Source organism: Aspergillus eucalypticola (genome assembly GCF_003184535.1).
Source record: "Aspergillus eucalypticola CBS 122712 chromosome Unknown BO83scaffold_17, whole genome shotgun sequence".
In the NCBI taxonomy this organism is placed as follows: Eukaryota; Fungi; Ascomycota; class Eurotiomycetes; order Eurotiales; family Aspergillaceae; genus Aspergillus; species Aspergillus eucalypticola.
Genome location: NW_020290291.1, coordinates 215,337 through 237,238, shown reverse-complemented (window position 1 = coordinate 237,238; position 21,902 = coordinate 215,337). Strand labels below are relative to the sequence as shown.

The window sequence follows — 21,902 nt, the reverse complement described above, 5'->3', positions numbered from 1 at the left end:
AGTTGCAGATGCTCTGCATTAGCGACTCATGCTGTACCCCTCTGGCACGGCAGACTGATTCAACCAGTCGACAGAGTCTCCGGGGGTGCCCATCATTTATAGCCCTGCTCGATTCTGCTCTCAATTCTGTGTCCTGGGTGCAATTTTGACCTTTGACAACGACCCTAACCACTATTAACCCTCCCCTCAACCACCACCATGTTCGTATACGCATGGCTAGGCATAGCTCTTCTCACTTACCAAGCTTTACGCAGCGTATATAGGCTGTGCCTTCATCCACTTCGCAAAATTCCGGGCCCGAAGCTAGCAGCTATCACCTACGGCTACGAGTTTTACTACAATGTTATCAAGGGTGGCAAGTTCGTGTGGGAAATCGAACGCATGCATAAGATATATGGTACGTCCTACTACTTTGCTCCAACTATTCTGTGTCTTCCCCTCATGACCATATCTTCAATCAGGCCCGGTCATTCGCATCAACCCCGATGAAGTCCACATCAATGATCCAGATTACTACAACGAAATCTATACTTCTCCTGCTCGCCGGCGAGAGAAAGACCCTGTCCAATTAGCCCAGTTCGACATCGACGGCGCACTCTTCTCGAGTGTCACACCTGAGACACATCGTCAACGGCGCGCCCCTCTCAATAAATTCTTCTCGAAACAAGCCATCTCCAACATCGAGTATCTCATCCACGACAGCCTCGACAAGATCATCAAAGCCTACACTGAGGCGTACCAGAACAAAAGTGTAGTGAGCTTGGACGCCGGGTTTGCAGGCTTGACTGCGGACATCATCCACCAATATGCCTTTGGGTTCAACCCGGGCAACCTAGACGCGGAGGGGTTCAACGAAAGCGTACGCGAAGCCGCCAACGCGGTCTTGCAAGGGATGCACATACTCAATTTCTTTCCCTTCATCAAGGTTGTCTTTAGCCTGCTGCCGCGCGGGTTGCTGCGCCTGATCAGTGAGCCAGCAGTGAAATTAGCGGAGGAGAAAGAGGATTTGTATGCGCGAAGCGCGGCAGCGCTAGAGAGGAACCAGACTCCCGTGAAGGAAGATGAAAAGGTCAGTAATAGCAAAGGTGCGATCTTGGATGCTATTGCTGCGCCTCGTATGCCTGAACATATGCGGACGCCTAAAAGGCTCATGGAGGAGGGGCTTTCTTTGGCTATTGCGGGAACAGAAACCACAGCGCGGGCGCTCTCTGTCGGGACCTATCACTTGCTCACAAAAGAGCATGTTCGGCTCAAGTTGAAAGAGGAACTGAAGACCATTATGCCTACACCTGATATGCGGGTTAGTCGCACGGAGTTGGAGAAGTTGCCTTATCTGGTGAGTAACATATTCATTTTCGAGTTCATTTATCGACACTGGATACTAAACTTTGCGACATGCAGTCTGGTGTCATCAACGAATCCATGCGTCTTGCAACAGGTGTATCGTCCAGAATGACCAGAGTAGCTCCCACAGAGGCACTGGTCTATAAGGAACATGTCATTCCCCGTGGTGTACGTATCGTCTTTCCCAATACTGTTGACGTCAGTCTACTAATACCTCCACACCAACAGAGCCTGTTTAGCTCATCAAACGTCTTCATCCTCATGAACCCCAAGATCTTCCCCAACCCCCACGACTTCGATCCGGAACGCTGGATTCGAGCTGCCGAAAAGGGGGAGCGATTAGACCGGTACCTGGTGAACTTTTCCAAGGGTGCTCGGATTTGCCTTGGCATACAGTAAGTTAACATGCCTACAGATGAGCGGATCCAATGGTTACTTATTCAATATATAGACTCGCTATTGCCGAGCTTTTCATTGTTATCGCTTCTCTTATGCGCCATTTTGATATGGAGCTGGTCGACACTCCCAAGGAGACCATTGAATTCGCCCGAGACTTTGGGGCGCCGTATCCTGAGAAGGGAAACTTGTTCATCAAAGCGAGAATTACGGGGTTGGCTCAGGAGTAGGTACGCCCGATTAAGTTTAAGCAAAGTGAACACTCAGCTCTTGGAAATTTTATGGCATCTCCTATCAGATAGTCTGGGCAGATAAAGGGGGTAGCTAATTGTCATGATGGATGTGATAGTTATGTCAGCTCTTGTTCATAAAAACGTAACAAGATATATACTACTTCTATCATCAGCACATCTACAGCATGTGGATATCTCTGAATGTAAACCTCTGCTCGCTGGTTGATATCAATGTAAAGTACCGCCAGCGCTACTATGAATCAGTCACACAGGACAAAGTATCTTCAGTTACATCAATCACGATCTGACACATGGCATTCCAATGCAATACACAAAAAATAGTACTTTGTTTAGCAGAATTTCTGCTTGTTGTTGAGGGTGGTACACAGCTCTGCAAGGGGACCGTTGTCGGCTGAACATGGTAGGACGCAATAGTTGGATGCATTGCCTGCTAAGTGGAATTCCCGTAGCAGCACTAGGAGACCCCTGCAGTCACTTAGTATATACAACTATCAGGCCAAAGGAATTTCGGATAATAAAATATCTGAAGGGAATGTTCTAGCTATGTGTGCGCAGTTGTACATGGCTTTCATGTTCATCATCTACCGAACAGGAGACAGCCATAGAATCAATAAAGCAATGGGTTAGTAGGTTTGAGATATTAGTGATTTGACTTTGCGGTTAGGCTGGAGTATCTCAAAGGAAATGATGGACTTCCGAATATTTGGTGTTTAGAGAGGTCTCCGGGCAGGCAGAAAACACTGCCTGAACGGAACGCTCGAAACGTGCGTCTCCTGCCACTGATTTGCATGTAAAACTTATAATGTATTATAAAATAAAGCAATTATTAATGTATTATATAAATCTATATATAGAATAATGTCGAGGCACTAACCGCTAGACCAAAAATGATTTACCGCACTAGTCAGCCAGGAGACGGAGATATATCTGTCCCAACAGATAACACTATTTAGAAACGATATCAAATATTGGAATATTATGGTTAGGATCGCGCATGTGTTTCGATTGTTCTGTTCGGGCGGTGTTTGCCCCCTGCCCGTAGACCCCTCTAGTATGCAATAATTCGCGGATCTCTCATGATTATTGGAAAAGTGATAAATCAGACGCTCGGACAGTGTTACACATATGCACATGGAGATTCCGTTGGTACGGACATCTGAACTCCCCACCACTTCTTGAATCCTATTCATTGCACTGACCAATCTTCGTGACGATTTTGTTGACCTGTGCATCATGTCGTGTGCTCTCCACTTTCTAGCGTGCCACCTAACCCTATAAGAGGGGGTCCATAACCTTGTCATGGGTATATTGACGGCTACAGTTCGTTTGAGACATTTATATCAATCAAGCCACCTCCTTCTTGAAGCTCCGTATTCTCCCTTAGATTTTACGTTTTTGCATCCCCTCGACAGCTAAAGAACGACATGAGCGTGCACCAGAACGACCATGTGATTGACAGCGACGGGATCGACCGCATCGCCATTGCCCCAAATGCCCCCGACCAGGTACCACGTCTGATCTCAAAGATCAACACACACGGTCAGGCCTTTATGTTGGGACAGTCAGGCGTGCGAGCTCAATTGGCAGACGCTGCGGAGTCGCTGTTGGCCGCACTCGAAACTCCACGAGAAACAATCCATCGGCAGAGCTTTCGGAACGTAAGTTCTTCTAGGTACTATCCGTGAATTATAGAGGGGAGAGAAACAATTATTCACTATCTTAGTAGCCCAGTGGATGGGCTGCCATTAATATTGCCATCGACCTGGGCATATTTCGCCTGCTAGCTGAGACCAAGCGGCCCAAGTCGATCCCGGAACTGGCCAGTGCCACCGGAGCGGACCCTGTCCTGCTGGGTGAGTGGACTTAGTTTCTAGCTTCTTGTTTAATTAAGAGTAACTCTTCTACAGGGCGTATTATGAGGCATCTGGGGGCTATCCACGCCGTCGTTGAAACAAAACGCGGCGAATACACTACTAATGGGTTTTCCTTCACACTCGCCCACAGGAAATATTCTGACTCTATCCTCGCAGCGTTGGTCCTCTCCAATTTCATGATACTGTACTATTGCATACTAATATAAATAGCGCGGGCTCCATGTACCCCTCGATCAATGGTATACCTGAGTTTCTTCGCCAAACTGGCTACCAAAATCCCTCCGACGGCCGTCACTGTCCCCTTCAAATGGTCCTTCGCACGACCGACTCGTTTTTTGAGTTTCTCGCTCATAACCCAGTCATTAGCGCGCAATTCAACACTCTCATGGGAGTCTACCACCAGGGTCGTGCCAGCTGGATGGACCCAGGCTTCTACCCGGTGGATCAACTCATGTCTCCATCCCCGATAGGTGAGCATGACGTGTTTCTGGTCGACGTGGGCGGTGGAAGAGGCCACGACCTCAGCGAGTTGCGCGCCAAGTGGCCGAACCTTCCCGGGAGATTGATTCTTCAAGATCAGCCTGCAGTCCTGGCTGAGGCTACCAATCTACATCCATCTATCGAACCCATGGGCCATGATTTTTTCACCGAGCAGCCTATCAAGGGTATGTCCCACCTTGTTTCATTCGCTTATTGTATCTTATTGACCTCTTTATCCTTGTTTCTTTTATTTGCTTCTTTCCCTGTTCTGCCAACTCGTATGGCTGACCGAAGCTGACTGGGGCTGACTGCGGATATCCAGGAGCTCGCGCCTATTTCCTCCACTCCATCCTCCACGATTGGCCGGACAAAGACTGCCATCAAATCCTCGAACCCCTCAGAGCCGCCATGATCCCACGAGTCAGTCGGCTCCTAATCAATGATTATGTTATGCCTGAACAGGGTGCGCACTGGCAGGCAACATCGCAGGACATTAACATGATGTCGGTCTTTGCGAGTTTAGAGCGGACTCAATCACAATGGCGGCAGTTGTTGACCGAGGCGGGGTTTCGCGTTGTTAATGTATGGACTGTTAATGGGTGGTCGGAGAGTTTGATTGAGTGTGAAGTGGTGGCTTCTTCGGCGAGTGAGACTGTCAGAGACAGACTTTAGAAAATCTTCGTTCATTTTTTTTAGTTTGTTGGTCTCATCGCGTTGTTTCATCGGATCTTGCTGTGTGTTGGTGGTGATGTTACCACAAGCCTAATCAATTTCTCTAGCTATCGACTTCAACAAGAGTATGGGTATGAGGTAGGCAAAAGAATTATCTTGAGAATCATCCGAAGAAAGGGGCTCCGTGTTAGTAAGGGATAAGGGAATGGTGACATCGTGAACAGCTGTAGTTGGCCATTGTTGGAAAGATCATCGAGATAGTCAATGCCGATCCTTGCCAAAATGGTAATAAGGCAATCTTGTCAGGATCAGTGGGTATGTCGCTGAGATCAGTAGATATGTGGGCTGCTTGTAGGAATACTATTACTCTGTATATAGCCCATTTTGGAGGACCGGCTTTTTTTATCACTAAATCTGACAGATGGAGCTGTTTGTGTAAGTTGGTGGCCAACCGGTCGGTCTAGAAGCCATCAAGTGACTAGGGGCTTAGGGAAGAGAGTTATCTGGCTGTCACAATTTTTATAATGAGCAGCCTTCAGCATAGTATCAACATAGACAAGTTTTATCCGACACGCGGAACAACGGCATTGTAGTAGTCTAATGGATATCTCTCGGAAAGACTAGTATAGACGGTATAATAATGGTACTCAATCATCAAAGTGTCAATCAGATCTTGTTGAGGCGCGAAATTACTAGCAAAGCAACGAAACAACAAAAAAGCAAGCGAACGAACGCGAATTGCAGCAAATGAGTGTGTTGAATTAGTAGCTAACTATCTAGGTGCTCTAGCAAAACAAAGCAAGAGGTCGTTTGTGGGCGGCCTGAGCGCCAGGCACGTGACTACGCCTCAACAGATCTTGTAATGGACTCCTGTATAATGTCTTGCGGCGTCAAAGTCAGTCATAGCGCAATAGAATCCGGCATAACGGATATAGCGAATTGGCCCTAAGTACCTGACTGAGTTAAAGATCAGCAAATTTACAGGTAAGCTAAACCATCTTATCCCACTTAATACAGAGCAGCGCACGAAGGATCATCTGAAAAGCTCCTAAAATCAGAGATCAGATGCGAGTAACACCTTTAGAAGAGGCGGCAATCGTCTGACCCCCCTGGGACTAAAATCTGACACTTGCGGGATCCTACTCCATCACGCGTCTTCTGCCTCCCGAATCCCGAGCCGCACTGTCCCACAAACCCACCCGTTTACTTATTGCCCCCAATCGCCAGAGTTGCTGCCTACCGTTGGGAGGTTTCTGCCTACCGCCGGGAGGGTTACCCCTGCTTACCAGTAGCACAGACTGCATTCCACGCAGAACCCAGCAAAATGGCACTGCCCCGGAAAGACCAGGTTCTCTCGTCCCGAGAAATCGAGGGCTTAATTGCTGCAGGACAGTCGATCGTCATTGTTAATCAGAAAGTGCTACGTGTCGATTCATGGATCCCATACCATCCCGGGGGTCACAAAACCATCCAACATGTCGTCGGCAAGGACGCCACCGATGAATTTACCGTGTATGCACACGATCAATGATGTAGGAAAGGAGTGTAAACTAACTAGTGGGGCAGATTCCACTCAGAGGAGACCATCAAAATGGCCGATCGGTACCAGATCGGCCGGGTAGAGGGACGATGGCGGAATTTTGTGCCTCCCATCCAGGGTGGACAGTTCAGACCGTATCTGGACGACAAGGCACCTTCAGACACCAAGCAAAATACTCCTAGTCCTTCTGTCAGGGGCCACAATGAGCCAACTGACAATGGAGATGGCCGCCTCAGTCCAATTCATCAAGCAGCGACCGAGCTCAACACCAAAGAAGCAATGACCTTCCTAGACAGCCAAACCAAGGAAGAAATCAGCCTCACCCTAACCCGCTACCCATCCCTCGACGAAGCGACCCAAGGCGACATCATCAAAAAGTACCAACATCTCCATGACCAGATTCAAGCTGAAGGCCTCTACAACTGCAACTACATGGCCTACGCGAAAGAATTCGCACGCTGCTCACTAATCTTCACCACCATGCTCCTCTTCCTCCATTATGGCTGGTACTGCACCAGCGCCATCTTCCTCGGCTTCTTCTGGTCTCAACTCGTCTTCTCCGCCCACGACGCCGCCCACATCGCCATCACTCACAACTTCACCATCGACAGCCTCATCGGCATGATCATCGCTGCCCCCATCGGCGGCCTCTCCCTGGGCTGGTGGAAACGCACCCACAACGTCCACCACATCGTAACCAACGCCCCCGAACATGACCCCGACAACCAACACCTCCCCTTCTTCGCCGTCAACCACCGCTTCCTGGGAAACCTCTTCTCCAGCTACCACGAGCGCCTCATGCCCTACACAAGAGCAGCCAGCCGTCTCGTCCCCTACCAAGCCTACCTCTACTACCCCGTCCTCATGTTCGGCCGCTTCAACCTCTACGTCCAATCCTGGATCTTCCTAATCCAGGGCCAAGGTCCCCGTAAAGGCCCAGCCTGGTGGCACCGCCACTTCGAAATCGTCGGCAACCTTCTCTTCTGGCTCTGGTTCGGCTACGGCCTCGTATACCGCTCCATCCCGACAGCCTGGGACCGATTCCTCTTCGTCATGATAAGCCACATGGTCACCATGCCACTGCACGTGCAGTTCACCCTCTCCCATTTTGCCATGTCAACGATGGACCTCGGGCCCAGTGAAGCCTTCGCCCAGCGCATGCTCCGCACAACCATGGACATCGATTGTCCCGAGTGGTTGGATTTCATCCACGGCGGGCTGCAGTTCCAGGCGATTCATCATCTGTTCCCCCGTGTCCCGAGACATAATCTGCGGAGGACGCAGAAGCTTGTGCTGGAGTTCTGTCGGGAGGTGGGCATTCCTTATGCGCTGTATGGGTTCGTAGATGGTAATCAGAAGGTTGTGGGCAGTTTGGCGGAGGTTAGCCGTCAGGCTGCAATCTTGGCAAAGTGCCAGAGGACGATAGCAGAACGGGGGGATTTGTTGTATGGGAGGTGAGGTGAGGCGTGCGTGGACGGACTGTCTAGGCTGTGGAAATTGTAGAATAGAATTTTCGGTTGTATGTCACAGTTTACATGAGCAGAATAGAAAATGGATTGTTGGTTACGGTGAAAATTCTGAGGCTACCAGGTACACTATACAAGGATTCCGCTCCCTCGCTCGGCCCTAACGCCGAGTCCGAGGGGCTCAGATCACGCGGGTGTCGCGTCTACGGTCTGCCCCCGAACAGACAAACCCAGGCACACTAGGCAGATGTAGACAGGCTCAAGGCGATTGATACGTAGAGAAAATGCATTATCATACGACCAGAAGAAAATTTAGCAAGCTAACTAGAAGAAGCTAGGTTTGAAATGGCGACAACATGAATGACTAGATACTATTTTGGAGGGTGGGGATTATTTCGTCAATCAGCTAAACTTGTTTTGGATGGAGAGGAAAAATAGGTTAAACAAGAATTAGAATAGTCAAAGGTAGTATATGGTAGAAAAGTATGTACAGAATAATATCATTGAGCCTGATTTAGGGAGGGTCTGGAGGCGGTGTAGACGGTCCGGAAAGTCCTACCAAAGGGGAGAAAGGAAATGGAGAGGCGATGGAAAAAGTACGGACATGAAGATTAGTTGGCTGGATCGGGCGATAATTCTGAAAGGAATCCCAGCGAAAAGCTTATAGGGTGGGACTTTAGCTAAATGAAGGAAGGAGCACAAATCCAGGATATCCTCCTAGATAGGAAGCATACACAGCCCAGAACTTGGATATCCGCCCGAATAGGACACAAGCACAAATCTTGGATATCCTCCCGAATAGGAAATAACAATCTACCAATGTTATTTGCTTAGGTGGGGGGCTGGGGGTAAGAGAAGACTTTCCGAAGTAATTTAAGTAGACTAGGAAAAGTTCAAATTGGATCCAATTGGATCTAAGAAGACCTAGACAGAAATGATAGGATTGAGTAGGAATCGATAATATTGCACAGGAGTCGATAGAAATGAGCAATGACGTAACCTACAGTTCCAATTCACTATCACGGGACATCTACGAAAGGCGGATGAGTAGATTCAAAATCCTCGATGGCAGGACCCATCCGTCGATGGCAGGACTCATCCGATAGGAGGTGCATCCAGTTTACACCTGAGGTAGACAAACATTCAGAAGAGTACAAAATCCAATAACATAGATGTAAATGAATGCGATCCCCACCCCCTGGCGGACATGAACTAGATCCGACCCGTTGGCTATTAATCGCACCCACGGTTACCGATGAGCGGAACAAGGCCCTGTGGAACCGGACAGTAGCAAACCTCTCCGACCGACCTGTCGATCAGCACAAGCGAAGAGGGGTGTGGTGAAACAGTTAATCCTCCGGTACCGTTGCCAGACGACTCGGTCGCGCAATAAATTAACCTTTCGACTACTGCAAGCAAGGCCCAGGCCAATCATAATCAGGGGTTTTGTTGGTTGGCACAGAAGGAGCAATGATGTTTTGAGGCTGTAGCACTTCCTACAAGGATCAATTCCTGAATGAACATAAACCGACACGTTGATCTGCCTAAAAAGAAATTATCGGACCGACAGAATCTTCATTCTTGGCAAAGCTGAAGGTAAGCTAACTCAAGAAACGTGCATTGCTCAGGAACAATCTCGTGCCACAGCTGATTGACGGGCCATTCCGTCCTAGCTAAATCCGACCCCAGTACACCGACGGATCCAGCTTTTCCCACACACTCCCTCTGGTGCTCCAGTGATCTGCAGTCATTCGTACTCAAGATCAAAACATGACCAGGATCGTAGATGCGTACTTTCGTTGTTATAGCAGGCTGTTTTGCTTCCGGGTGTCGCTCAGCATTGTCTAGGCATAGATTTGAACTTATGCCCTACTTCTTTACTTTCCTATTTTTCTCTCTTAGATTCGCAATAATGTCATTGTTTACTTCTTCTTGTTCTTCTTTTCGTTAACGAATTGAAAAAAGAAAAAAGAAAAAAAAAACAAAGAATGCTTCGAAAGCACTTTTGAATAAAGACTAATCGGCTACTGACTACTTGCCCAAATACTAATAATAATAATAGTCGGAAAAAAAAAGACACGGACAATGGGTCTGCATAGTTTATTGCCTATCCGGGGTTTTGCCGCACGCATCCTGATGCGCTCTGCAGTAACACCGTACTAGGATTATCTCGAGAGACCTGGAATTGGTTTCCCCTACTCACTTCCTTATTGAGAATTCTGCAGATGACTTTCCAAGGGCATTGATCAAATTTCCTTTTTTCTAGTTATGCATATGTCTAAAGCAGCCACAAAGATATTTGTACGTAACTAGCGTAGGCAGACTGAATGATTCAATGACGCCTATCGTCTCCTATCTTTGGTTTTGAGGCGGTACTAATATGTAAAATACGAACATATTACATGACCCTGACTCACAGGCCAGCATTATTCATCAATGAGGCGGAGCGTTTCCCATAGCGACATCTCCTAGAAAACTCTGCCAGCCGCCAGCCTTGCGGTGATAGGTAGATACGGAGTAGTGCCGAAGCGTCCCGACGTCCCAACAGGACCGTAGCTCCATATCTTTCCAGAACCACATACGCAGTACCTGCTACCATTTTGCACAGACCTGGATGCGAAACAGCCGAAGACAATTCGGCATCTCTTGTTCTGGGGGTTGTGGCGAAAACGCCTTACGATAGACTAAAAGCCGCGTAAACTTTTAGAGTGACCATTGGCAGAGCCATTCATGTAGATCGAATTGCCATTTTAGAAGTGGCCTTCCCAAGTACAGATAACCGTCAAGGCTCTCCGATCTTGGGAAATTAATATAGGTAGAATATGAGTTCTACGTAACACCAGGAGTTGTCTCCTTCACTAGATAGAAGAATGGAAACCGGAGCGATAGTAACTCATTAGCGGAAAGGGAATAAGACCCGCCTCCATTTTGATAAAAGCTTTTAAGGTTTAAAAGATTTAGCAGAGGGTTTTAGTGCCTCCTAGAAGTCATCAATCTCATAGCCGCGAGGTATCCGCATGCCAATCCCGGCGGCGCAGGGTGGGACCAAGCCAACTGAGCCCAGTGTTCGGTCTGGCGGTACTGTGCCTGAGCTAGCTTGTCCTCAGAGATCATCAGTTCTGGTGCGAGACACACGCACGGGCGCTAAGTGTGTCATCCCGACATGTACCATATGTATCATGTAAGAAAAAGAAATGCGTGAGCTGTAGGGTTGTGGAGATTGCCCACCTCCAACCCACCGTCTGCGCATGCCTATCAAGCCCTCTAGACCAGATATCGGATTCGGGTTGCGCATAATGGGGAGACTTAGCTGTATTCCGGGGCCATGACTCTTTCCATCGGGCTAGAATTCTACACCTCATGACCTATGCGAAAGTTATATAATGGGCCAATGTCCATCAATGACTGCTCCCTTCCATCATCAAGATCATTCATCGTCCCATGATGAGTTTCCTCGCATTTCGTGTTTCTCTCACGTTCTCCGTACACACCTCGCCAAACCGGTCTGTGCGATCAAGTGAAGAACCTGGCAACTTTACGACCATGTTCTTGACTATTATCATCTTCGCCGATCCGATGAGAAGAATTCAACCACGGATTGGTGTTCTTTATCGAATTCACAGAGGTAGGTATTCCTTCCCAACTTTTAAGCCACTGGGGGTTGACATGATGCAAGGACCTCATCGGGTTGAATATCCTGATATCATGGATGAGGATGTTCGAGAGTAGATATACATGAGTGAGTGAGCCCGACCGATACAATGTAGGCAAACTTCATAGTGATGCCCCAGTGTCTTAGTTCTGCACCCACGCCCATGATATGTTATCGGGGCCGCCACTATCTGGACTGGTCTCAATGGGGCTTCTGTGTTTGTCGATATTTTGGCCAGACTGATATGTGTTGAAGCGATGTATGAATACGCCTTGGTTAGCGAGTTGTTGTATACTTTCAGAAAAACGCCACTCAAAATCAACAGCGCAAATGTATATTAGTATTTTTGTTTTTGGTGATAAATCTCAAGATATCAAAGATAGGGCTAGCGAGTAAAAAGGATAGTTGTAGGCGGTCAGTGGGACATGGTTTATCCTATGTAATACATCATGATAAGCTGAAAATTAGACTGGAAACATTACTATCGTTGACCATTGATCTTTTACTAATTGATACTAGTATATATAGAGCACTTGCTCATCACGATAACTAAATAGAGGTTTAGGCCTGTCTTGAACTCGTTCATGCAGTGCTTACAGCTCTACTCGGAGGCATGTGTAATTTACTCACTTCTACCATTGACCTCCGTTGTTGCTCTTGCTATTTCACTCATTTTACGGGTTTAAAGTGTAAATGAACCTTGAATATTCCCTCTTACTTTATTACGTACGCCTATTTGGCGGCAGTGTTCTACATGTAATATTCCTTTATTATGAATGATTGGTTATAAGAAGAACGGAAGAGGTCCTCTACTGTTAGTAGATGCTAGCTATACTATACGTGTGGTAAAATTATGCAGAATAGGAAGGTGCATAGGAATCATGTGACATAATTTTTCCCCCTATATTGCCCTCTATTGCCCCCTATTACCCCATATCACCTCCTATTGCTCCCTATTACCCCATATTGGCCCATATTGGCCCATATTGGCCCATATTGGCCCAAATTGGCCCAAATTGGCCCAAATTACTCATATTACTCATATTACTCATATTACTCATATTTCTCATATTTCTCATATTTCTCATATTTCTCATATTTCTCATATTTCTCATATTTCTCATATTTCTCATATTTCTCATATTTCTCATATTTCTCATATTTCTCATATTTCTCATATTTCTCATATTTCTCATATTTCTCATATTTCTCATATTTCTCATATTTCTCATATTTCTCATATTTCTCATATTTCTCATATTTCTCATATTTCTCATATTTCTCATATTTCTCATATTTCTCATATTTCTCATATTTCTCATATTTCTCATATTTCTCATATTGCCCCATATTTCTCATATTTCTCATATTTCTCATATTGCCCCATATTTCTCATATTTCTCATATTTCTCATATTTCTCATATTTCTCATATTTCTCATATTGCCCCATATTTCTCATATTTCTCATATTTCTCATATTTCTCATGTTTCTCATGTTTCTCATGTTTCTCATATTTCTCATATTTCTCATATTGCCCCATATTGCCCCATATTACCCTTGTTTCCCTTGTTTCCCCGACATGCTCTGTCTCATCTACTGCACCTATTTTTCTTCTTTTTGTAATTTTTCTCTATTTTCTCTGTTCCTCTTATTAATTACTTCCATAATTTACTCATCACATACACGTAATGTACTTTCATTACAACAACATTTTAATACGAAATGCCGTCCCTCTTGAACTCTGAACAAATGAATTGATACAACAAACACGGTTGAGTGCTGCGATTTGCGAATCGGCAACTGACCAAATAATTTGTCCGAGATCACAACCACTCGTATCCCCCTTAAAGACGTAACACCGATTTTGACTACTTGGTTGACAAGGCTTCAAGCACTAGGCTACTTTCACACACCGCCCCAATTCCAGCCTCATCAGCGATCATCCAATCAACCACAGCTGGCTATCCAGATATTAATGATAACAATCATTTGTGATTCTCCTATACGCCAATAGATAGTAAGTGGCCTGCTATGGGAGCTACCAGAGTAAGGCTCATCGATTATACATATTAATATACTACGGCCAGCGGCGATACGATCAGGAGATATATCAGACCTTTAACACTCATTTGGGTTATCTGTATTGTTATTACAAAGCCATGCTTTGTGGATGTTTTGGTCTTCATGAGAGTTTGGGCTTCTGTCTCTTTCATCACCATCCTCAACAACTAGTGATATGATTCTAGAAGTTTCAGTGGAGTACAGTCTGATAACGAATCGAATTTTTTTGACAGACTTTCAGGTACTATTTGGCTATCATTGAACGTAGGCTTAGTGCTTATTATGCAGGACTCTTATTCAAGTCAGACCCCCAACTACTACATTGGGAAGATACGCATCAATGACACTGGTTTTAATTTACGCTACCAAGCATCAAAGTACAATAAAATAAAGAACATGACAATGAATGAAAACAGACCATGACAATAAAAGTTAGAAAGCAAAAATACATACAACAGAAGGGATTCGCTGGTGGTCACCCACCCAACTACTAACCTCCCGGCGTGTGGCTTGAGTACGGCTGAGCGGACGGGAAGCCCTATTTTCCACACCCTGTGGTCGTATGTACTGGAAGTAACATCTTTCTGACCTATTAGTATCACTGAGTCAAACAGCTTGGGCTCCGTCACTGTATTTGGACCCGCCGCTTGCGGCTTTCATGTTCATCGACTGCCGTCTGATGTCTTCCATGCGATCTATATCGCGGTATGGCGCCGTCCGCTTCTTCTTCTCTTCGCGCAACATTTTCACAAACGGGATCACCAACGAGTTTAGCCTTCCATAACCAGTATTCCGTTGCTCTTTGGCTGTCCATAATACCCTGTACGACCTGTTCCTGGGCAACTGGAACCAGTGACTTCCGCCAGCACCGTGATGGAGTCTTCTCTTATCCTCTCTTCCGAAAGATATAAGGAAGCGTCATCTCCCAGACTGAAAAACACACTTTATTCCGAGGCAGAGGGGAAGGGGAAGCGGGCGTAGGGGAATAGATGGGGTTGAAGGTACGAGCGCCTATCCCTAAAGAAAACAATGCAGAAAGAGACAAATCTATTAGTGTAGACGGGGATTAACTAGTGATCACCCATCCAACTATAACCTACTGGCGTGTGGCCTATATGCGTAAAGTAGGCTGTCAGAAACAAAACTAGTACTTATCAATGACCATCACGTATTGAGTAGAGCGACCTCTCCGAATGCTCGACCCCGTAATCAAGAGATCTGCTGGTAGTGGTGCTCAATAAGCCCAATTTAAGGAGAGGACCTCGTGGAACTTGAGTGTAAATCAAGCCTTTATTATAAACCTCCATGATACATGATGCCCAATACACCAACTCAGATGATATTAATTTTAACAGAGCTAATGAGATAAGATACATCAATTTCCTTCCTCCTTCGCTTAATTTGTCTTGTTAGCGCAACCTCCCAGTTGGAATCCAACTTTGTAAAAAGGCTTTCATACAAGCAGCGGCAGTGCCGGCAGCATAGGGTTGCCAAGCCTTAGTCCTGTGCGAATCTGCATAGTCGCTCACGCCCTTGATAATCACATGCGGTATGTTATCGGAGATACCTACACCCTCCATCTCAAAGGCAATAATCCCCTCCTTTGTTGCGATAGAGTCGCGGCGCATGCCACTTCTCATTTGTGTATCGCCAGATGCAATGGCACCAAAGTGGACATGAGGCTTGGGACTGGGTTGTTCCAGTCGCCGACGCGAGACAACAATGTTGGACTCCGGTTTATATAACACGTCCTGTTCAGCGCCCGGATAGTGGTAGTATCGATTGAACTGAGGGTGACTTTGAAGAAAGCGAAGATGGGTACCCATAGCATGATGAAGAGACGCAAGACCGCGGCGACTTTTCAATTTGGCCAGGTGTGCACGTATCTCAGGACTAGGTCTGCCAAGCGAGTCGAGAAGGGTGTTCCTGCGGACAAACTGGTCTGGGTACTGTCTCCCAAAGTCGTACTGGATGATGCCATCACCGATGATCACATCGCCCAGTATAGTCTCCTGATCAGTATACGTGAATGGAAGAGCCCCGCAGACGCCTACTACAAGGGCCAGTTTCAGGTCTGGGAAGCTCACTCGGCAGTGCGCGGCAACTGCCGCGGCGCTTGCTTTTCCCATACCCGGCATATGCACGAGCACGACGTTGTGCCGACCAATTGCACCGCATGAATATGCGTTCGGGTCACAGGGGTGTTTGCCATATGCGGGACCGTGATCATCCCAGTCACGGTCAAAGAGGGCATGAACTGCGTCTTGCTCAACTGTCAGGGCACAGATGATAGCAATTTCAAAGTCACTCCGTGAGGTGGGACGCGGAGGTGACAAACTGCCTAACGTAGCAGCTTCATTGCCGAGCTCAAATTGATCTAAATCTCCATGAGCTGGATATTGCCGCGCTTCGGTCATACGCGATTCTAACTGGGTTCCCGGGGTCGACATCATATCGAAGTCTGGGATAACGCGGGGAGGACCAGGGGAGAAATGAATGTTTTCGAGACCCCTATTCGGCAAATATCCTGCCTGGGCCAAGCCAGTATGATAAACAGCATCGTTTCGGTATCGTATAAAATCGTCTGTGAGGTTCTCCTGCCATCTATAGAGAGAATATGTAAGCAGAATAGTCATTTATAGCAGTTGCTTTCACAAGAGACTCCTGAGACTTAAAAGAGACATACTGCTGGTGCCTTCTGGCATGTTCATTGGTGATTCGAACAGGAGCCTGACTTCGATCCCTAATGGCTGGGCGATGAGAATCAAAATCGCCTATCTTGTGCCAGTGGATTGGTTGTCTATGTAGCTGGGTAGACGGGGGCAGCGGAGAGGATTGGACAGTGTGCCAAAGAGCAGTTGCCGTGTTGTTTGGCATGTAGCTGATACCAGCAGTTGAGGTGTAGTACTGCCTGCCAGTCGGTAGGCCATAGGCACCCGCTGCCGGAGAAGGGACATCCAAGATGGTGTTTTCCCCGACATTTGCTGTACGATAGGGGGGTGCAACACAGTTATACATCAGCTGTGCTGACATGGATTCGGGTAGTACAACTCCATTCTGGTCCCTATGAAGATTCGACAATATGTTGAGGACTGGCTGTTGCCGGCCCTCAAGTAGGATAACGGGTTGGTGCTCGTGGTAATAGGCGTAATAATTGTCTCGTATAGTGTTGGTCGTGGACCACGGCATGGTGAAAGAGCTACTACGGAAACAAGAAAGTTTCAAAGTGATAGGGGGAAGAGCAATCCAGAAAAGAGTCAGGAATTGGAACGGTGTGTGTCTTTCGACCAGATGTATACATGGCTTGGGAGGTGAGATTTTATTATATGTTTTCGAAAATGGTGAGCCCAAAAGTTGTCTGCGCACTGATGGGTTTGATGTGTCTAGAAGGTCAGGGGGCTTAAAATTCCGATCAAAGTGAACATTTGGGAATGGACTAATCAGCACATCAATTGAAGACTCCATAAAAGTGCGGTGATGTGTTCAATCATATCGTTCACTGTATTTTTTCCTTACTCGCTGGCGTGTACATAGTTCCAGGCCATCTAACTGCCTCCAGAATGTGCGACGAACTAAGGTACCGAGTACGTGTTGCTGCTGATCTCCAGGGCTCCGGCGTTAGTCTCTATGAGAACTGGGGAACCGAACCAATTAAGGCTACAGTTTGATGGATGAGGACTTCGGAAGCAACCAATGAGACTTATTAGACCCCTGTCGAAAGATATGATTGAGAACTTCGAAACCGGCCAATAAGACCTATCGAAGAGCATGAGTGAGAATTTCGGAAGCAGCCAATGAGAGCTCTCACAAGATGAATGAGAACCCTTGAACCAGCCAATGAGATCTTCTACGCTCCTGCGCCACACCTGCGGGCATGCCCTGTGCGTTGGTTAGATATGAGGTTGCCTGACGCACGACAAGGCTGAGAAGCTGTGAAAAAGCAAAGTTTGGGACCTTCGACTTTGGCTCTTAAAGCCTGCATGCCCCCGCGGGACCTAATCATCAACCTCCCCTCAACCTGGGTAAATGTGTCAATAAACATGGCCAACCAGAAATGGGACATATACAAGAGCGAGATCGAACAACTATATATCCACGAGAACCAAAAGCTGGAAGACGTGATGAGTTATATGGAAATTCAGCACTCGTGGAAGAAAAGGCAAGCACAGTTCACTATGCTTTATAGCATCGCAGCTGACTGGAGATCAGCAAGGCAGCATACACTAGACAACTCAATAAATGGGGGTTTAAAAAGCACTCCGAGTCCAGAAACGACGAATGGATCCTGAAACGAGTGGCCAAACGGAAGCGAAACGGAAAGGAGAGTGAGGTCTTTATAGACGGAATTCAGCTCCATCCGAAGAAGATCGCCAAGGCAAAATACGGAAAGGGCTTCGTGTCAACCATATCGCAATATGGTAAGTTAAATATCTGATCTCATCTGAGCATGGAATTGACCAATATCTAGCACCTTCTCCAAAGACCCCCGAAGGTTATCTGGTAACAACTCCGCAAACGACGGGCATGTGCCTCTCTTGGAGCAGCTCTTTGCCCTGGCTGCGGTTCATGAGCTTCCTTGATCCCCCAACAGAGCAAGGTGAGGTTCTCTTCACACACACACACACACACTCACACGAGCCTGAATGTTAATACAATATCTTTCCAGCACCTTCTTTGCCCTCCTCCTCTCTCTTCGTGGACTCGTCGCGCTCAGGCAACATCACCAAAAGTGCCAATTTTGAGCTGATGCAACGCCTGAGCTCAATTGTACCCTGGAATAAGCCCGAGCATCTCGAGAACATCTACAGTGGGTCACGTACATCAGCAGCTCTGAGTATCCTCATGCCAGAAACGGAGCAAGGGCAACTTGATGGATTATCAACAGATCTGAGTACCTTGAAATCAGGACTTAGAGATCATTTGAGTGTCGTGTTATACCTCATTTCAAATAACTTAATGTCCCCAGATGAAGATGGGTCCTATGACGAACAAAAGGAACGTGATTCCAGATTGATCTTGAGATTGCTCAAAGATAGTGGCTGGGGTGATCCGGATCGTCTCAGGATTTTGCTATCAACCCATGAGCCCACCGCCGAATCTATCGCAGAAAAAGTGTTTGAAAGTGCACTCTGGATAGGTGACTTGGATATTGTTGAGAATATGCTCCGGTCTGGCATGAATCCGGATGGGTTGATTGAGGCAGTATCAGAAGAGGACATCTGCTTCTTGACTCCTTTGCAATTTGCAGCTCTGGAGGGAAATATTCGCCTTACCAATCTTCTGATCAAGTACGGTGCTGACATTGAACATGGCTTTGCGAATGAGGTCGATAAAACTGCTCTGTATTTTGCCATTTCAGGCGCAAATTTGGCGGTTGCTCGGGCACTATTCCTGCAAGGTGCAAAAGTGACACGAGAGTGTGCCCGTGAAGCGATGAAAATCTGTTACTCTTATTTGCAGAAATTTGATCTGGTCAAGGAGATAATCGACATACACCTTGAGGAGCATCTTGCAGCTGGACGCAATGATCCAGATCTCGTTGTTCCAGCGGTGGAGTTGGAAAATGAGTGGATTGTTGAATATTTCCTTGACAGAGGTGCAAAGCTGAATGGATTTGTTGCGCAACCGTACAGAAATAGACATGAAGGGGGGGATATCTGCTTGCTAGGCCTTGCAGTCATTGAGAGGAGTGTTGATATTGTCCGACTTTTGACTTACTCTACTGTTGGCGCAAACAGAGTTTCCTCGCCGCTCTATATGTATCCACTGACTCTAGCAGCCATGACCGGCGAAACCGATATAGCTCAAATTTTACTAGAGTCAGGAGCTGACGTCAGAGCTGCTGATGAGGGGGAGATTACTTTACTCGAGCATGCCGCTCGGAAGAGCAATCTTAGTCTTTGCCAGATGTTGATCACGCATGGGGCCAAGGTTGACAGAGAGCCATGTGATGCGCAAAAGTTGCCATCAGCTCTCATGACTGCAATCCAGAAAGATAACATGCTCATCGTTGAGCTTTTGATCAACTCCAACGCACGATTGAATGATCGCTTCGAAGCGGCTCCAGGTAGCGTTCTTGCTGCCGCTCTCGAAGTTGGAAATGATGCGGTGATCGACAAGCTGATAAATGCCGGTGCTAGATACGTTGGAGTTAAGATGAAGAAAATTGGGAATTTGCAGACTGCCATCCTAATGGAAGAGGGAGGAGTCTTAGCAGGCGTGCTCTGTTCGTCCGGCCATCAGATTCTTGCAGCTGCTATATCAGCGGGACATGAGGACTTAGCACACTTTTTACTCAAGAACGACGCCCATAAAGAGCACGACGCCCGGGATCCCTTTTCCACCTCAGATCCGATAACCCCTCTAGAGGCGGCCACCAAAACAAATAACATGAGACTTATACTGGCTCTTCTGAAGCATGGTGTTTCGGTGACAGACTATGCTCTCACATATGCGATACAGAGGCATAGTGGACTTTTACCACTTCTACTAAGAAGCTTTTCGGGGAGGGCCCCAACAGCAGTGGCAGCTGCGTTAAGGGAACCTTCAATGGCCGCGTTAGAGTTACTTCGAGAGGCAAACGTGGACTTTACAGGAGCACCTCGGCCACTATTAATTGGATCGAGGCTTAATAGTTGGAGTCAACAGTGGGAGGATGATGTAAAATCAGTACTTGAAGTGGAGGTTGGTTGGATCGCCGAAAGCTCTCATTTCACATTCCTTCTTGAGTGGGCAGCCGCGGCTGGGATACCGTGGGAGCCAAAGCTTGTGTCTCGTGCTTTGATAAGGACAATACTATCGAACGAACATGACCGGCTGGCTGAGTTGATGCAACTCGACTTTGATCTAAGTTACGATATGTGGCTGAATTCAAAGTGTTGTAGGTTCAATCCTCTTCAAGCTGCCGTCGAATCACAACTGGTGTGGATCGTTCGGGAGATGCTGATGAAAGGAGCCGACGTCAATTACTTGGGAGACGGTCCCCGCAGACGTACACCGTTACAGCTCGCTGTTGAGAATGCAAACATGGAGATATTCAATCTTCTCCTGCATCACGGAGCAGATGTTAATGGTCCCGGTGCTGAGGAAAATGGTGCGACCGCTTTACAGATTGCGGCCATACGTGGATTCATCGGCATTGCTCAGAGACTGCTTGACCTCGGCGCGGATGTCAATGCAAAACCTGCAGTGGAAGATGGGCGCACGGCTTTAATGGGCGCTGCCGAACACGGTCGTATTGATGTGTTGCACCTGCTGCTTGATCGAGGAGCACTCATTGTGGGTGAGCATCGGTTCTTTTTTGATGAAGCCGTGAGGCTGGCGAAAAATAATGGCCATTATGCCGCAGCAAGGCTCTTGATTTCTTTTGAGGTCTCGCTTGTAGCAACCGGAGATTAAGTCGAGGATGGCTACGAATAGCCTGCTGATGCAGCAGGGTTAAGTGGCTATTCTGCTGTAAATGGACCTTCAGAGGCTCGCTTGAAGGAATTGTCTGAAGAAAGGGCCAAATTGTAAGGAAACATCGACTGACCGCTTGAACAGGGCTTGGATGACTATAATCAGCACTGGTGGTAGTTCCTCCTATGTCGCAGGCGCCGCACATCCACCGCAGCTTTAAGCACATGTTGGGTTTCCTTTTTTTCCTCTTTTTTTTCTTTGCCCAAGGCTCCTTTAGCCCTACACTTCGGCCCATATCATTTTCTACTAGTGGACAGCAAAGCAAACGGGGAAGCAACGAAATCATTGATAGAATCCCGCGCCTACGAAAGCTCAGGCCCTCACAATAATAATCTTATTCATCCAAAAACGCTTATAAGTAATCTGGCGGCCAATGCGGACCCCCCATAATCCTGATCACAAACACTTTCCGCTCCCTACCTTAAGCCTGAGATACGTGACTCAAGTAGAACAAAAGTATCGCAGACTAAGCAAATAGTATTCTTGTGAGATGGACATAACGCCCAAGAGACAACATTTCCAGGACACAAGAAGACGAACCCAGCGATCTTGAACAAATTGATTAGATTAGATTAACCTTCCAACATGGCCTCTGATGCATGCACATGTCACATTGCGGAATATTCTCCCGAAAGCATATCATTGTCGCCGATAATTCTCCGACATCGCTTCTTCCATCTACTGAACCTTCTTCAGTTGATAA

General features: G+C 47.0%; 6 protein-coding genes across 6 annotated transcripts; 5 read left to right on the top strand and 1 right to left on the bottom strand.

Moving 5' to 3' along the window:
* Positions 1 to 198: 198 nt before the first annotated feature.
* On the top strand, positions 199 to 1,970 carry BO83DRAFT_399977 (cytochrome P450; the record flags this gene model as incomplete). The annotated part of the gene is made up of 4 exons (XM_025533369.1): positions 199 to 397; positions 462 to 1,336; positions 1,402 to 1,739; positions 1,796 to 1,970. 4 exons carry the CDS (start codon positions 199 to 201, stop codon positions 1,968 to 1,970), a joined length of 1,587 nt encoding a protein of 528 aa, XP_025386644.1.
* A 1,257-nt stretch (positions 1,971 to 3,227) lies between these two features.
* Positions 3,228 to 5,332, top strand: BO83DRAFT_447800 (o-methyltransferase; the record flags this gene model as incomplete). The annotated part of the gene is made up of 6 exons (XM_025536655.1): positions 3,228 to 3,232; positions 3,424 to 3,652; positions 3,721 to 3,847; positions 3,902 to 4,025; positions 4,079 to 4,533; positions 4,671 to 5,332. The coding sequence occupies 6 exons, from the start codon at positions 3,228 to 3,230 to the stop codon at positions 5,018 to 5,020; spliced, it is 1,290 nt and encodes a 429-aa protein (XP_025386643.1). The 3' UTR covers positions 5,021 to 5,332.
* Positions 5,333 to 6,248: 916 nt separating this feature from the next.
* Positions 6,249 to 8,129, top strand: BO83DRAFT_379587 (fatty acid desaturase). Its single transcript, XM_025531542.1, has 2 exons — positions 6,249 to 6,532; positions 6,587 to 8,129. The coding sequence occupies exons 1-2, from the start codon at positions 6,345 to 6,347 to the stop codon at positions 8,016 to 8,018; spliced, it is 1,620 nt and encodes a 539-aa protein (XP_025386642.1). The 5' UTR covers positions 6,249 to 6,344; the 3' UTR covers positions 8,019 to 8,129.
* Positions 8,130 to 11,458: 3,329 nt separating this feature from the next.
* Positions 11,459 to 12,059, top strand: BO83DRAFT_379586 (uncharacterized protein). Its single transcript, XM_025531541.1, has 3 exons — positions 11,459 to 11,651; positions 11,703 to 11,765; positions 11,826 to 12,059. The coding sequence occupies exons 1-2, from the start codon at positions 11,468 to 11,470 to the stop codon at positions 11,753 to 11,755; spliced, it is 237 nt and encodes a 78-aa protein (XP_025386641.1). The 5' UTR covers positions 11,459 to 11,467; the 3' UTR covers positions 11,756 to 11,765; positions 11,826 to 12,059.
* A 3,091-nt stretch (positions 12,060 to 15,150) lies between these two features.
* Positions 15,151 to 16,930, bottom strand: BO83DRAFT_316293 (5'-methylthioadenosine/S-adenosylhomocysteine nucleosidase family protein; the record flags this gene model as incomplete). Its single annotated transcript, XM_025527653.1, has 2 exons — positions 15,151 to 16,345; positions 16,428 to 16,930. The coding sequence occupies 2 exons, from the start codon at positions 16,928 to 16,930 to the stop codon at positions 15,151 to 15,153; spliced, it is 1,698 nt and encodes a 565-aa protein (XP_025386640.1).
* A 791-nt stretch (positions 16,931 to 17,721) lies between these two features.
* On the top strand, positions 17,722 to 21,518 carry BO83DRAFT_340639 (ankyrin; the record flags this gene model as incomplete). The annotated part of the gene is made up of 4 exons (XM_025528592.1): positions 17,722 to 17,900; positions 17,951 to 18,159; positions 18,210 to 18,338; positions 18,408 to 21,518. The coding sequence occupies 4 exons, from the start codon at positions 17,722 to 17,724 to the stop codon at positions 21,137 to 21,139; spliced, it is 3,249 nt and encodes a 1,082-aa protein (XP_025386639.1). The 3' UTR covers positions 21,140 to 21,518.
* Positions 21,519 to 21,902: the final 384 nt, after the last annotated feature.